Source organism: Stegodyphus dumicola, chromosome 1 (genome assembly GCF_044657685.1).
Source record: "Stegodyphus dumicola isolate Sdum_Otavi_A_Nest chromosome 1, ASM4465768v1".
Classification (NCBI taxonomy): Eukaryota; Metazoa; Arthropoda; class Arachnida; order Araneae; family Eresidae; genus Stegodyphus; species Stegodyphus dumicola.
This window is the reverse complement of record NC_140768.1, coordinates 50,101,965-50,118,977: the sequence shown is the minus strand read 5'-3', so window position 1 is coordinate 50,118,977 and position 17,013 is coordinate 50,101,965. Positions and strand designations below refer to the sequence as shown.

General features: G+C 30.1%; 1 protein-coding gene across 2 annotated transcripts in view; it reads right to left on the bottom strand.

Annotated features, from left to right (window-relative positions):
* Positions 1-263: 263 nt before the first annotated feature.
* The window catches only part of LOC118195249 (E3 ubiquitin-protein ligase COP1-like), a 90,951-nt gene continuing 74,201 nt past the window's right edge, over positions 264-17,013 (bottom strand). For both annotated transcript variants that reach the window (XM_035366504.2, XM_035366505.2), the window contains 3 exons: positions 13,703-13,762; positions 7,371-7,415; positions 264-446 (listed from right to left, as the gene is read on the bottom strand). In XM_035366504.2, coding sequence (XP_035222395.1) covers positions 429-446; positions 7,371-7,415; positions 13,703-13,762 — 123 coding nt within the window. In that variant the 3' untranslated portion in view covers positions 264-428. The remainder of the gene's footprint in view (positions 447-7,370; positions 7,416-13,702; positions 13,763-17,013) is intronic.

The following is a 17,013-nucleotide window of genomic DNA, read 5'->3' as shown; positions in this document are numbered from 1 at the left end:
TGCAAATAAAATATTGCAAACAGTACTAAACAAATATTTTTAAAATTATTCTAATTATTATATATAATGCTTATGTATAACTTTGTTAAATATTAAAAATAAATATCCCATTATTTACATGTCACTGTAAATAGATTTCATTATTATGGACATATATAAAAGAAATGGACAATTTCTTTTAAAAATGAAGCTCAAGATTTGATTATTTTATTTTTTTTAATATATTTAACCTTAAAATACTTTAAACAAATAAATAATTGATATCTTATGAAAATATACATTTTATTGAACTAATTTGGCATAAACATTTTTAAGAAAGCATTAAAATGCCTTTTTCGTCATAGCTGCCTAGTAACCACAATTAGCATGATTTAATGCAGATTTGTTTTGTACATTATTTACATTATGTACATGCTTCTTTAGCTAAGTTATACTAATTCCATAACCTAAAAAAAGAAAGAAAAATAAAACATGAGTTTACTCAGAAAGAAGTGTATGTAAGCATATTTAACTAAAATCCTATTATATATATTATTTATATTCAACTTATTTAAAATTTCAAGCTGAATGGCATATTTAAGCAACTGATTCCACTTTTTCATAATAAACTATTAATTTTCATAATACAAAATGTACTGTCTGTCCATCATAAGTACTGCTCTTGCCAATATATCTAACTGGGGGGGGGCGATTAATATAGTGGCCTTATACATTTTAAGTAGAGGTGGATCAAGAGAAAATTTTGTTGTTATTTCTTGACAAATGTTGACTATAAGAAAGACAACATGATTGTTATAACGAATATTTTACTTAAAGCAAAAACCAGAAAGCCAATTTGTCATTAAATGCATCATTCATAAGTAAGGACATTTTTTGAAGGCATCCCTATAAAAAAAAGGGTTAGGGCTGATTTCTACAGCAAGGGATAGTTGTAGACTGTCAGGAGATATTCTTAAGTCAGGAGATATACTTAATTCTCCAAAAATTTTGATGCATATCATTATTGCAAGTATTATGAATTTGTTTTACAATCACTGCAACAAATGGGAACAAAGATATGAGGAAGTTCCATAATCCTTTCCCTCAATAAATAATTTATGAGTTGAAGGCTAGATGTACTTTGCACACATTTAGAATAGTTTATCCTTAGCTCAATGAAAAAGCTTGCAACTTTAGAATGGCTTCTGTCACTGACTGTTTTGATCACATGTCAAGGGATTCCCTCCCTCTATTCCTGTATATAGTGTGTGTCTAAGCTATGGCATCTCTGTTACTGTTTTAATAGAAAATTACTCAGCTGTACCTTCAGTCAAAACCAAAATCTCCTATTATATAATTGTTAATTTGGAATACCAAGCACAAATTTATAGAACATAATAATAGCCTGTGGATTTTCAGCAGTAGAATCTTTAATACAGGTTGTTATATTTTTGATGGCTTAAGCTTGATATCTGCATTAAGTAATAGTACGAAACTTTTGATCTGCATAGAAGTAAAAAAAAAAAGGGGAGAGCAAAATAAAATCCCTGTATGGCTGAAGATATCCCTGTATAATCCATAGTCAAAACATGAACTGATGTCTTAAACCCCATTCACATGCAATGCTCCTTCACACAGCTGCCATTAGCAAGAGGACAAAAAGGAGACATGAAAGAGTTTCGTCTTTAGGACCAGTTCAGAAGACCACCATCTTCCTTCCCTTTACACCTAAGCCTCTGTGAACAATCCCATTTCTGAATTGACAAATTTCTAATACTGTTTACACATTTTTAATGTTGTTTACTGTTGTTAATTTTGTAATTTGTACTTTCGCAACTAGTACCTGAACTTTCATAATGGTTCCTGAAAAATATATGCTTTTTAATTATTATTTTATAAGCTGTTATTTATTTCACTTTTAGAGCTTGTCGCTATGGTTAAAAGATGGTCATGGATTTTTAAACTGCTTGCTGATAAGATATAGAACTCAAACTTTGTACATACACTGCTTGTGGATGTGGTGTCACGCTTTTGATTTTTAGAGGATTAGATTTTTTTCAAATTTAAAGTTGAAACAATTTTTTTGCAAATATTAACAAATAAACTGAGAATCTCAGAATATTATAGTTTGCACTATAACACACTGTGAAGGAAAAAAAATTAAATGAAATTTTTAGCATTTTTTTTTTTTTTTTTAATATTTTGTGAGAATTTTTGAAAATCGTTCATATTTTTAGACTTTTTGACGCCCATTAATTTTAAAATTTCATATCTAAAAATATATCGGTTACAAACTTTTGACATTTTCACAGCTTGTAAAACAAACATTTCGCATTAAAAAAAAAATAACGGAAATTAATTGGATGATTTTTTTTTACTTTTTTGAAAGATATGCAATGAAGCAAAATGGGAAATATTGGTTCTTCTTGGGCATCAATTTGAAACATCGGTTTCAAAGTAATAATCTCATTATACCACACTATTTTTATGACATTATTTATGCTATATAAGTTGTTATTGTTGCCAGTTATTAGTTCAGCAAGAGATTGGAGATATTTCTGAGTTAACTTTCTCTTAAGATGCGTTTTGCATTCCATTGTGTTTAATGTTCTTATTAGATTGAAGCATAATTACTGATTATACTTAGTGATATTCTAAACACTTGTACAAGTATTTTTGTGGAAAATTCCAGAACTCTGAAGTGTTTCTGTTGATAAAATTTATTTAATTAAGCTATCACCGGATTTGAGTGCAATGACAATCATTTACAAACTATTATCAATCTATTACAAACCCGTATGCATGCAACAATATTATAATTAATTAATACATTAAAATTGGTTTGAACGTGTTTTACAAAACAAAAACAGGTAAAGAAAAATTCTGCTTGTGTTTTATGAGTTTTTGCAATTTTTCTGGCCACATAAAGTTTTAAAAAAAGGTTTGTAATTTATGTTTATATTTACCAATTGAATAAATAGCGCTAGGTTTGATTTATATATATGTGTGTGTATTGAAATTCAGTAATAAAATTTTAAAGATTTGAAATGATTAAATGTCTATTTAGACAGTTTGTATTCTTTAAACTGCAAATGCAAACTGAGAAACCTTTTGTACTTTTTTCGATAAATCCTTTTACTTAAAGTCCTAAAAGATATACAGGTATGGACTAATTCTTTTATTATTTTTACTGCTTATTTAAAATTATATACTTTATAGAAACAAGGATGAGTTTTGCAAAATATTGAAAGGAAAAATTATTTGAAATGAAAATGTGACAGAGATCATATCTGTTTTAAAGATTTTAGATAAAAGTGTATTTTTATTTTTTTCTCAGAAACTAATTCATTAATTGCAAAATCATTCCTTGAAGTTATTAAAAACACTCTAATAAATACAATAAAAAATTGGGGGTAGACATTGAAAATTGTAGGAGAAGAAAGACATTTTAATTGTAAAATTTTTCTTCAAAAATTTAAATTAAAAAAATTACTAGCAAAAACTTTTTTTTTCAGCTTAAAATTATTTTGTCTCACAAAACCATTTAATAATATTCATGAAAATTAGATGAGAATGCTTAAATTGTTTTTAAAAAATGTTGTTCAAAAAATACCAAGTCCCTTGTCGCGTTGAAGCCGATATGCACTTGTCTTAATTTTAGTTTTAATTTGAATGATATTTCTGGAATACCTAGCATCAGATAACCTTGTCTGTATTTGTCTATAATTTCCATAATTTGTACAGTTCTATCTAATTTTTTTTGGTGGGGGGATGCTATCACATCCCCAGACATCTATCAGCACGATTATTTCGCTGACAGTCCAGCAAGCAGTAACTAAAATTAAGTGAACCACGCAGTATAGAACGGGAATTTACCCTGCTCCTGAGAGGTAAGGAACATTCAACCAAGTTCTACCTCCAATTCGGCGAGGCAGTTAACGCTTGTCCCATGTGAACGGGACACGTCGGAAGAACCAGTTTTCGCTACCGGTCGAATCTGCTCTTGTGAACGGGGCTTTAATGCCAATTTCAAATTATATGCTTTATTAATAGAAATAATATAGAATATAGAGTAAAATGGCTTGATAACGGTCAATCTAGAAGCTATGTTATAACGATCAATCTAGAAGCTATGTTAAAATTGCAAGTATTTCATCATTTAAGAATTAAACAATCTGATTACTCACAAAGAATGTCTACCTTCCATTTCACATGACCATTTATGAGTAAAGGATTTTCAGAATTTTCCCATTTGACAGAGAAGTCAACATAAAAATATTCATGCCAGGTAAGATCCAAAAGTTTCTGGCCTAAAATACTTCTAAAAGAAGTATAAAAAAAAATCTGATTTGTTTATTTTTCAATATATTTACCATGTATATCGACACACTTTTAATTTGTGGTTCTACATTATAATCTGAATATATTATCAAAATGTTCCATAACACCTACTTTCATAAATTTATCATCATTAAATCTTCTATAAAGCTCAAATTTTGAGTTTAGAGAGCACATATAAGTCACTTGAAGCTAGAATTGGATTGTAATGGAAGTAGCTATCTCCTGAAACCATATTAATTTACTGCTTTTTTTGGGAGGGATGACAGCTTGGAGTATTATTATACACAAGATGAATTCCTCATCTAACAATCCATGACCAATTCATTGTGTAACTCAAAGAGTTACATAAATAAAACTAAAATAAAAGACTTGCAGTTCATAGTAATGGCTGTCTTTTTTTCTTTAAGGCTTATCATGAGAATCATGTGGTAGTTCCAAATATTATGACCACAGTCTTTTTCTTTAACTGCTAAAATTTTGCTTTTCTTGATAGCACTTTCCCTTTTCCCCATTTGATGGAGATCATAACCTTGGTTTCATCACTTGTTGTGATCAATTGTAAAAATGTTCTATGATTTGCACAGCAAAGTTGTAACAACTTCTTAAACAGTTGACAAACTGTTATTTTTTAATTAATGATATAAGATGAAGCATGCACCTTGCAGAGATCTTGCTCATAAAATAGAGACTGCATTATATAGTTGCTTCAGGAGATATTATTGTGCTGTTACCTCCATGCTTTTTAACTTTCTGTCACTGAATATTTCTACCAATGTTTTCTAATTGCCAACTTCTCCAAATGGCTGAAATAGATCAGGATCATGTTCAATGGATTCTCATGTCATAGAAACTTGTTTTATCAATTCTTTTTACTGTATAACAGGAATCGTCATTAAAATGACCCAAACACCGATTTTATTTCATAACAATTTTTACCTTTTTTAATCAAAAGTTTAATGACTGTATTGTACTCAATTTTGAACATTTTAAGAAAAACCCACAAATTATTTTATTTGAATGATGCCATGAAACAACTCAGAAGATTATGTCAAAAAAATAAACTAACATAAATTTGTAATTACATGCGTACAACAGAAATTTATTGGCAAACTTTAAAAAAAAGGGGGGGAGGCCAAAAGCTTTTAAATATTACTACACATATGTACAGAACTTGTAAAAATTTCGACCTCTGTCTTTTGTTCACAGTTGTTTACAAATTGTACATAATAAGTTTAAAAATAATTGGGCATGTAAAAGAAACAAATATTTTTACAAGAGGTAGCAAACTACATAATATAATAATAAGGAGCTGAGATCAAACTGCACTAATTTTGGTTTAGAAGTTCTTTGGAATATGGCAGCAGTTCTTAATCTTTTTATTAACACATACCATCTGAATAAAAATTGAAAACCTTTAGTACCACCACTACAAAGTACTACTACCACCACCACTCTCAATCAGGATAATGGGATTTTAATTTTTGAATTTAGTAGTTAAAAGTACTTTGCATCTCCGCATATCACCTATTTTTCTCTTGTGTACCACAGGTTGAGAACGCCTGGAATAGGGCATATTATTTTTCAGAGACAGATTCTCAATAATTTGTGGAGCTCCCTAAATGAGCTTCAAGGTTTTTTTTTTTTTTTTTTGTATGTACTATTTACATGAAAATGGTACAGCAGGCGATCATTCAACAGTATATCATAACGAAGATAAAGGCAATGGCTAAAGATCCTCTTTAATACTAATTCAGAAGTCAAACAACAAAAATCAGCGTTATACCTACAAATTTTGTAGGTATAACGCTGATTTTTGTTGTTTGACTTCTGAATTAGTATTTATTCGGCGTGTTATTGTGTCTTAATCCTCTTTAATATTGTAAATCTAATGCTATTGCTAGTAGCATTTTTTATTCTTTTTTATATTGAGAGGAACAAATTTACCATCTGAATTTTAATCCAATTAAACCTGGAGCACAAATAATAAAAAAAAAGGACTCGGGATCCTTTTGATGAAATGCATGACTTTTACCATACAGTCATACTGTAGGTGCTGATTACGTTTTTGAGTCTTTTATATGTCAAAGATAATCTTTTTATATAAGTGAAGAATATAAAGAAAGGAAGAATATAAATCAGTGGAAATAAACCCATCATGGGAAATGCAGGAACATAGAGAGCTTTCTTATCAGGATTAAGCTCTACTATTTCCTAAAATAATTCACCAAGAATACTATCTCTTGTTTTTAATTATTTGGAGCCTGATAATTTTCAAAAGCAGTCAGTCCCCTTACTAAGGTTTTCTAAAGCTGCAGAGAGGTAGCATATTTCATGTGCAAATGTAAAAAAAAAAAAAAAAAAAAAAAAAAAAAAAAAAATTTGAAGAAGAAGCAGTAGCACTTACATGTCTGAGGAGTCAATATTTTCTTTCATTGCTTAAACCAAGATTCGTTAGATTATGTAAAATTACTACCAAATATTTGTCACATGCAATACTTTGCAGATAATTTTAGCAGATTTAAAGTTTTATTTTTATATTTTTGTTTACCACACTGAACAACTTGTTCAATTTTTATCTACATAAATTAGTTTACTCATAAGAAAAAGTCTGCTTTAATTATTGTCCATTTAATATAAAGAATATATCACTTTTTCTAAACTAAAACTAAACTCAGTGGTGCAAACAGCCCTAATGGGCCAAGGCCTGCAGTGCCCCAAAATCTACTTTCTTGACCTTGGGCCCCGGGCTGCGTAAGCATATACCCTAAACAAGTGGTCAGCTTATCGTAGGGCCCCACTGATTAGTCCCCAAGCGAACTTGGTACTCACTTTATCGACCCAAGGGGTGAAAGGCTGAGTCGACCTTGCACAGCCCGGATTTCGAACCCCGGACCTGTGGTGTCACTGTGCCACCGGGCCTCATCACTTTTCCTACTCCAAATTATTAAATATTTAATTTCCTTAAAACTTATTTAAATTGTGTAATGATTAATGACAATATTTTAAAGAAGGAGGCTATATATGTAATATGTATTTTAAGTGGTACTTACTTTAATATTTCCTTGACTATTAGCTGCAACAACCACATTTGATCCCTACAAAAAGAAAATGGTTGATATATGTTTTTCAAAAGAATTCCATATTAAGGCCTTTATTGTTATTTCTAATATTTATTAATACCACATGCAATAGTGAAATATAAATTATAACTTAATTGCACAGTTAGAATGAAATTTGTAATAAAAAATATATGAACTATAAATACAGAAAATTATTAAGTTATATATAACTACAGTACCTCAAAACTGATTTAACCCTTTCCGGCACGCTACTCTTTAAAGTTGGAATTTTACCAAAAAAAATTTTAGGCAGTCTATTTAGGCCTAGGAGAGTATGCAGGTATAATTTTACAAAAATTGCACAAACCATTTCCATTTTGTGGGTATGTCCGAAGCGAACACACTGAGCCGCACAAGCTGCGATAGGTGAGCATTGCTGTGAAGCACGTATTACAGTAAAATACTTTGTCTATGATTAAAAAACAGTAGAATCTGATCTCTGTAGCAGATTTAGCATAACTTAGGGTGCACCACGGGGAGGCCTGCTACTCTACACCCCCCCCAAAAAAAACGGGAAAAAAAAGGAAACTCTCATTGCTTCGGCAATGCTGAGGCCTCTCCGAGCCATTTACACAATTTTAAAATTTATAAGAAAAATAATTAAAATACTATAATATGTACAATTAATTAATGGCAAAAAAAATAATTATTAAATATATATACAAATAAATCTACAGAAATCAAAACTAAGCAAACTACATACAATGAAAGCAAGAGAAAAAAAGGTCTGCTCTCGCTGAAAATCAAATAGCTAAGTGAAAACAAAGCACCGGGGTCTTCAAAACCAAAAACAGAAAAGACTAAAAAGAAATATAAATAAATCTGCGCTCTCAGCCTCCCCCGTGTTTGAAGCACGAGACTAGATTCTGTGACTCACACCTATGCGACAGGCGCTACCAGTACAGTGTGTTCAGTTTGAACACAACACTAAAGGCTTCACTATACGCAATATTTCAAAGACAAAAATTAAAAGTAATACAGAATAGGCAGATTAGCATACGAACAACAAAATTATATAAAGATTTTTTTTCATTGATATTTTTTATATTTAAAAAAAATCTGAAACATTTCTTTGAAAAATCAGTGTCTTTAAAAACAGAATATATCTCAACTTTAATGATTTGCTTGTGTGGTGCTGCCATCTAGTATTCATAAAAGAGATTAAAAGTAACCATTAGTGTAGTTTTTCGTGATATTTATCGATTATTTTCAGTGTCTAAAGAGGGAATACTTTTGGTGTGTTCAGACCGAATCTTTCTTTTAAAACTCCTAAATATATCCACCCGAATGGTTTTACACGGTTCAAATGTACCCCTTGTTTATCAAAACATTCGGTGGTTTATCTTTAAAACCTGTGGGTTTTAACATAACTTACATCATTTGAGTCCCAACTATTTGAAAGATTACTTTTTTAAATAATATTTCATTCTAAATGGAATTAATTTTCTTCTATTAATAGTTATTTATTTCCTATATTCTTCTATCTCCTTTATTAATTTCCCTATGTTCAGAGCATGCTCTATGGTAAATATTCTGCAGTTACATCATTTGAGTCCTAACTATTTGAAAGATTACTTTTTTAAATAATATTTCATTCTAAATGGAATTAATTTTCTTCCATTAATAGTTATTTATTTCCTATATTCTTCTATCTCCTGCTATCAATTTCCCTATGTTCAGAACAGTTTTAATTTAATTGAAACATTTTCACATTTTTTCATTAATTTGAAAGAAATTTTCTTTACAGAGTCTCCTGAAATATTTTCTCAAATGACTCAAATGACAGCTTTTCTGAACTGTTGATTAAATCAAAAATCATATTCATACTGCAATTAATGCTCTCTTCAAATTAAAATACCTTAATAGTTAAATATGTTAAATATTACCTTTGATTTCTATGTAGTGTTACTTTTGATAAGAATTGAAGGAGGAGAAGGAAAAAAATTATTAACACTTCAAGTTTTGAAACTGAGCAATTATAAAATACAAGGAAATACTTATTTTAATATGTATCAAAATTTTGTTCTCATATTCAACAGTATGCATTCTAACAATCATTTTAAGTATGCATTAGCATCTCCTATATTATGCTTTTCATAACCGTTTAAGAGACTGTTTTCTAGCCTGAATAATACCCGCTTAAATACTTTATACATACATCTGCCAATAGTACTTTTAATTTATGCTTACAATTAAATGTGAAAGTCGTAACATGATATATTATTTAATAACTAGATTTGATGGCAATATTTATAGAAATTTATACATAAGTAAATTGTTTTGTAAATAAATAAGCAAATTGTAAATTTTCAGATACATTTATAAATAATTTAACTAATATTTACATAGTTAATTAGAAGAAAAATGACTGTTTCCTAAAAAGATATGCATGAATAAATACTCCTATATGGTTAAACTTTTTATGGTACTTTTCCGTTTCGCTGGTGCAAATCTCGCCAAACAGACTTTATTGGCGACAACAAACAGTATACACATAAAAAATGTTCACAAATGTTAGTTCTAAGAATTTTTTATTTTGAAGGAATAAACATTTTAATGTCGTTTAAAATTTTGTAAAAAAGCCAATAAATAAAGACAATAAGTTTGTAAAAAGACATTAATTTAAGAATTTACTATGCTTTCATGGTACAACATCCTGATTCACGTGACCCAAAGTGATCTAATCTCACATAAACTATGCTACAAAAATCTAATTCTCTCAGTAATTATCTACATTAATTTCAAGTTCAATCTTAATTTAAAATACAAGTTCAAATGCAAGAATTATTTCAATTTGTATGAATAGCTTACTCAGAAATTATCTAAAACTGCAGAGCTTTACTTTGCTAGTGCATTCTCATTAGAATTGATGATTTTAACCCTTGGCTTTGCCTTTCCTGTATTTTCGCCATCGGGTGAGCGGTGTGATTGCATCCTAATTGACTTAATTAAAAAGGCCACGAAAGGCCTTAGGGCATAAAATTGAACTATTTGGTAAAAATTCTATTTAATTGTATGCCAGTATTGAAAGAAACAAACAATCTGATCAGAAATGGCTGTGACTTGTGTTGAAAATGAGGAGTAAAAGGTTACCAGTGAGGATATTAGGTTTGCAATCAGTTGTACCATCATTGGCTACTTTATCGCCTGTGCCAGCAAAATGGAAAAGTACCCTTTTTCCTTTTTTGGCTTGTACAAATCTTCATTTTCAGTGGATTCACTCCATTTTTCCAGTTAGGTAATTTAGTCATTTAGCATAAATCAGAATTTTTACATGTAAAAAATATGTAGAAATCGTATAAAAGTTACTTGCATTTTTAATGCAATGCTAATAAAAATATACTTTTATTCATTGCTCTTAAATTTTCATGACTTCAGCCTTACCAAGAACTGAGTAATTAAAGATTACTGAATACTGCTAATTCATCCAGGTTTTGAACACAGAGAAATAAGCTAGCTGCATGTTTGGTTTTCATGGTTCTCCCTATGTGTAGCATGAATGCGATTCAGCAAGTAAAGAAAGTCCTTACTTGCTGACTTACCCCTAGATACTTACTCTCTTAGAAAGTTCTCCACAAAGGCATCCCTCTTCTTATGAGGATAGTCCCTGTGTATTTTGTCATACTCAAATGGCCAAACCATCTTTCTGACTTCATGAATGTAGTTTGCTGTTAATTCCATTCTCATCAATGTCAAATACTTAACCATTTAAACCACTTTTCATAAACACTGGTGAATACAGTGTTCTCTCTATAAGCTATTGTAGATAACATGTTTTATTTCCAAAACAACCTTTTTTTTTTTTTTTTTTTTTTTTCTCTTCCTTTTTTTGGTGTAGTATTAATAGTCTGTTAATTTTATATCAAAACACTTTGCATTCCTGAAATGTTCTGTTTTCTTCACTATGTATTTTCTGCTATAAATGTACATTATTCTGCAACTCTAAGAAAGTATTTTATGTAAAAGGTTTAATACACTTCATTCTTTTTCATTGAAAATATCATAATATGTTTCAGAATTCCAAATTATTGGAATATATATATGAATTTCATGACATTAAATACAATTTTATTATTGGCAGTTATTTAAATGAAAATAATTCTGCAATGTCTGAAACATTTTGTACCACTTCTCAAATTTCAATAAATTATTCTTAAATGTATAAAATATCAATACTTTTCTTTTATTGATAATGTAAGTCACATCTTAATAGCTATTTTTGTTATATGAGTGTGTTTCAAGAACAGTTATGAAGTTAATGCAATTACCTGAAAGCATTTGTGCATTTTTTCCCTTTAATATCTTTGAAAACTACTTGCATTTAATAAACGATTCATGTAGCAAAAATCAGTTTGCATTAGTAATATAATTTTTCGTTCCATTATATTTCACTTGTGATTATCTTGTATTTATTTTTTGTTTAATTTTCTTCCAGTTTGCTCCTACATTTTTTAGTTAAAAGTTAATACAAAATAATTACCCATCTATTTTTCATACACAGGTACAAAGGTTTTTAAATCTATGTATTTTCCAATATTTAAATTCCAAAGCTCTTATTTTTTAATGCAGTAATAAATTGCAACATGCAAAAAATTATAACAATTATCAAAACGCTACTTGCTATTGGTCAAAAGCTAACAAAAGAATAAATTATTCTCTGCAAACTGAACATATTTTATTTGTGAGTAGGGAAATCTTAAATATTACACTGCTGGCCATTAAAATTACATGAAGAAAAGAAAACACAAAAAAGATTTTTACCATACATAAACAGTATGGCATGAAGATTAAATGATTAAATTTGTAAGTAGTTTGGGAGTTTACAGGGGTGCAAAATTAGTAGAAACAGCTGACACCCTTGGCTTCTAAAATGGTCTTTACCTGGTTACACGTGGAGTCGAACTGAACTTGGATGACAGAAACGGGCAACTCATCCCATGCTGCTTCAACGTCTATGCCACACTTCATCAACTGTATATGCTGGAGAAGGGTGGCGGGTCAGTCTCTCAGCAAACCCATGACCAAATGTTTTCAATGGGTGCCAAATCTAGAGACACTGCAGGCCAGGGCAGTAATCAAATACCTTGTGTATGAAGGAAGGTCAAAACACAATGTGCAACATGTAGTCTTGCATTATCTTGATGGAAGATGGCATTTGGCAGGCCTCGAAGATAGGGCACATCCACTGGACATAAGATGTCAGAAATGTACCAATCTGCATTCAAATTATCTTCAATTCGAACTAGATATGAGCGTATCATGCACCCAATGGCTGCCCAAACCATCACAGCAGGTGCAGGGCCCCCATAGTGATACTGAATACAAGCAGCCGACGTGCAGTCTCCTCGGAGCCTCCCCCACAAATACACAGCTGTCAGAATACTACACAAAAAACCAATACTCATCTGAAAACACAACGTTGTGCCACTCCTGCATCCAGCTTTATCATTTGGCGTACTAGAGTTGTTGTCTCTCTATGCTGCATTGTCAAGGAAAGCCGAAGTAATGGTCGTTATGTTAATAGTACACGCGGCTGCGAACGCTGACGCAACATACAAGTGGATACTAGGCATACTACAAACATACTCATTTCCTGACTAATGGTCAGTGATGTGGTTGTACAGTTTTTCAGAGCTGACCTCACAATATGTCTGTCCTCTCAAACATCAGTCTTAGGAGGGCATTGAGATTCTGCATGATGACCCTCAACAACCCATTGATTCCATATTCGCATGAACAACGGTTGGATGTTGACCAGTGTGATGGATGATATCACGGAACAATAACCCACACTCTTGATAGGCAATGATCCTGTCTCTATCGTATTCCAACACTTGCTGGTAAGCATTTCGTATTATTCAAGACATAACATGATATTCTGAGCAGACTCCAACCTTACAAAGCGCTTTCCAAATGACAAATCCACTACACAACTTTTCCTTTATGCAGATCTTCAGATGTCATTTCTGCATCCTGTGTCATCCCCAACCTCTTCTTTCTTTCATGCAATTTGACATTTGTCAGATCATTCCTTCCTGGTGTTGCAACTTTAACAGCCAGCAGTGTATATTCAGTGTAAAATACTTACTGGTATGAGCTAAAATTTTAATTCCTGAAATTTTTTCTGTTTTGTTTAAACACAATTTATTTTAATATACATTTACTTAGCATACAAGTATGTATTAAATACCTTAGCAATCATTTATAAATGAAGGCACAACTAATTTTTAAAAAAACAATATTTAGATTAAAGATTTTTATACCATTCGCCAACACACAGCACTAACAAATTCATTTGAGTCGTCTTCTTTTTTCTCTTTTTCCTACAAAAAATCAAAAATGCAATTCATATACCAGCAAGGAATACTCCAAATATGAAATACATTGAAAAACTTCTTTTTTATTTTTTTTATTTTTTTATTTTTTAGCTTCAAAAACTCATGTATTAAATATATATAATATTTTTTGTACAATTCATGTGACCAATTTAATATAGGTGAGACATTTGAATTCCCAAACCTCCAGGAATCCTTAAAACTGTTCAAGAATTCAAAAATGAATTTTCCTGCTTTCTTTAATCTTTCAAATCCTAACTCCGGTAAAATTTTAACTCAAAGTTTTAGAAAGATTGATTTTACTGGCATCCAATAGAAGCAAGCATTCATTAAAAATATTAATGAATAATCAACTGGATCTCTAATATCAGTTTGTAGTGGCTCTGAGAGCAACATTAAATTCCCAGCAGAGAACTTAGCTTCCCGTGTTTTGTTATGCTTTCTTTTCAGTTTATCCCTTGAAATAATCTTCTACCCTCTACCTTTCTTTTGATGTAAAAAGATTCCGTAAAAAAAATATGTTGCTCAAATATTTTTTATCAATAATGTATTAAAAAAATGAAATTCAAGATTGGAGATTATTTATGTATTTCATTTGGAATTTATTGATAAATAAATGTTGATGTATTTTTAATAATTTCATTCTTAAATTTGATTTATATTAAATGCAGATATCAGATTTTGCTGTAACTAAAAAAAAAAAAAAAAAAAAAAAAAAAAAAAATTTCCTGAAATATTTTAGATCCGACAACTGTTTTGACTACAGAAAATTTGGTATTTGCTTCATACCTACATTTTTGTTAATTTTGAACAAGAAATTTAATCTGTTCAGAAAATTATAAATTTGGCTGTATAACTTTTAAAGAGATAGACTGTTCGTTCCCCGCCCAATTACTTATTTAGCCTTATTTGAATATAATTACCACAATTCTATAACATTTCAATTTATACATAATAATGATTACATTAAGGTATCAAATTGTCATATCACTTATTACAGTATTGCCTATAACATTACAAAACTGAATTTACACAGAAATTTCAAATTCATTGCTCTAACTTATTTGGGATATTCTATAAACCAAATATCTGATAAAAATAACAAACTATGTTGATGGATTCAAATCTGATGTCTGATAAAAAAAAATAACAAACTATGTTGATGGAGTCACAACTAAAAATTTTAGTTGACTGGTTTATATAGATAAACAAAAAGTACAAAACTAAATACTTTGTTTTATTTAGTTGATAATTTTAATAGCCTCTAAATAATTCAATTACATACAATTATTATTATTTGCCTACTAAACCTGCACATAAAGCAAATGGAATTTTTTTTTCCCTCCAGCTATCTGACCTTAATATTCAATTATACTTAACCCATTAGCCGCTGGTGTTGCATTAACGCAACGGTCAAAATAAATGCGTATATAAATATAACTACCTAAGATATTTAATACCAGCAGATGATTTTGTGTAGGGAATATTATGAAGATTATTTCTGTAAAAAAATATTTGCCTTCAACAATCATTTTGTTTATAATAATTAATCTCATACTTTAAGCAAAATTTTCGACATTGTATTTTTGCTGAAAATATTTAACGAAAGAATTGCCATCTTTATGAGTGATCTATTTTTAGTCAAGTTCACTGTTTATCAGAACATTACATCAGTCAGATGATTATATTTGTGTTGGAAAGGAAGGGAAAACAGGTAGTCAATCTCCTTTTTCACTCATTCCTTTCGATGTTCTGGTTCATGCTAAAATGCGTTGAACAAGGCATCTTACATTAGAAGAAGCCCTTCAAAGATTTTTTGATGAAGAAACAGATGATGATAATGTTAATAATGACCAGAATGAAACTGATATTGTTGTTGTTCCCCCAGAAATTGCAGAGGCTAGAGACAAAGAAGAAAGGAATGGCAATGTTTTAAATAATGATATTTTACCAAATGATACTTCTGGGAAAGTTGAAATTCACGTAAGAAGTAAGTTTCAGCTTTCTAAAAGCTGTTATAGTCATACTAAAAAGTTTAAAAAGCAGAAGACTTTTTGAAGTGGATAAAAAAGAACTGTTAGTTATGTCTCAGGAAGAACATGAAGAAAGAGATAGAAGAGAAATTATAAAAGACAAAACACAATGTAAAACTAGTGCACAGATTTTCGATTTTCTTTTTGGTTTAGACATTTATTCCCTTCTAGTTGAACAGACAAATATATACGCTCAGGAAAAAAAAAAAAAAAAAAGCCCAGAATTTATTGCATCTGAAGCCTATATGAGAAGATTTATTGTAATATTATTGCTTACAGGATATTCTTTACCTCAAGAAAAAATGTATTGGTCTTTTGATAAGGACATTTCTGTTCTTGTTGTACGAGAATTGATATCATGTTTGTAGTACAGGAATATGAAGCAGAATTTGCATTTGACAATAGCCAAGTTGACAATACTGATAAATTATATGAGGTGAGACCGTATCTAAATTTACTAAATATCACCACTTTTTACTACTGAAAATATAAAGTCTCTTTTAGATTCCAGACGCGAGAATGCATTATTCCTTTTGCAAACTCGTATTGAGAGTGTAGAATTAGCCAGAAATAGATCAGAAACAGGAAGACCTAGTAAATTCAGCACTCAAAAACCATTGCATGGAGATGGTAGACATTTTATCATAAAGTCCGTTGATAACAAAAGACTTTGTTGTAAAGAGTACCATAGCCAGACTGTTTATAGATGCAAAGTATGTAATGTAGCTTTACATCATGATTGTAATCAAGCTTTTCATGCTTGAATCTTTCAAATGAAATAATCTGTATTTGTCAAAGAAATACAATACATATTTTAATATTAAATTAATTACAAGTAAAGTTATTTGTAGATTTATAAAATGTTATACAGCTAAAAAGTAATCCTGTGCTCCACTCAAAAGAAACATCACACGAGTACAATCCTACTCACTAAACATCCATAGTCTTATTCCGCTGACGTTGCGTGAACACAACACTCGTTTTTTCCACAGGTAAGAGCATTTTTTTTTAATTTTCAATGTAAATTTATGTTATAAATGGTTAATTTAATATTTGTTATTATTTTCATGAGAAAAGAAACATTCCTTGTAGTTTTGGCGGTTAATGGGTTAAAGCAAGCACATATATCAGTCTGCAATAGTACTTGATATTGCACTGATAATTTATAACAGGATACTCCGAATTAAAGATCTGCATTGTATTTCA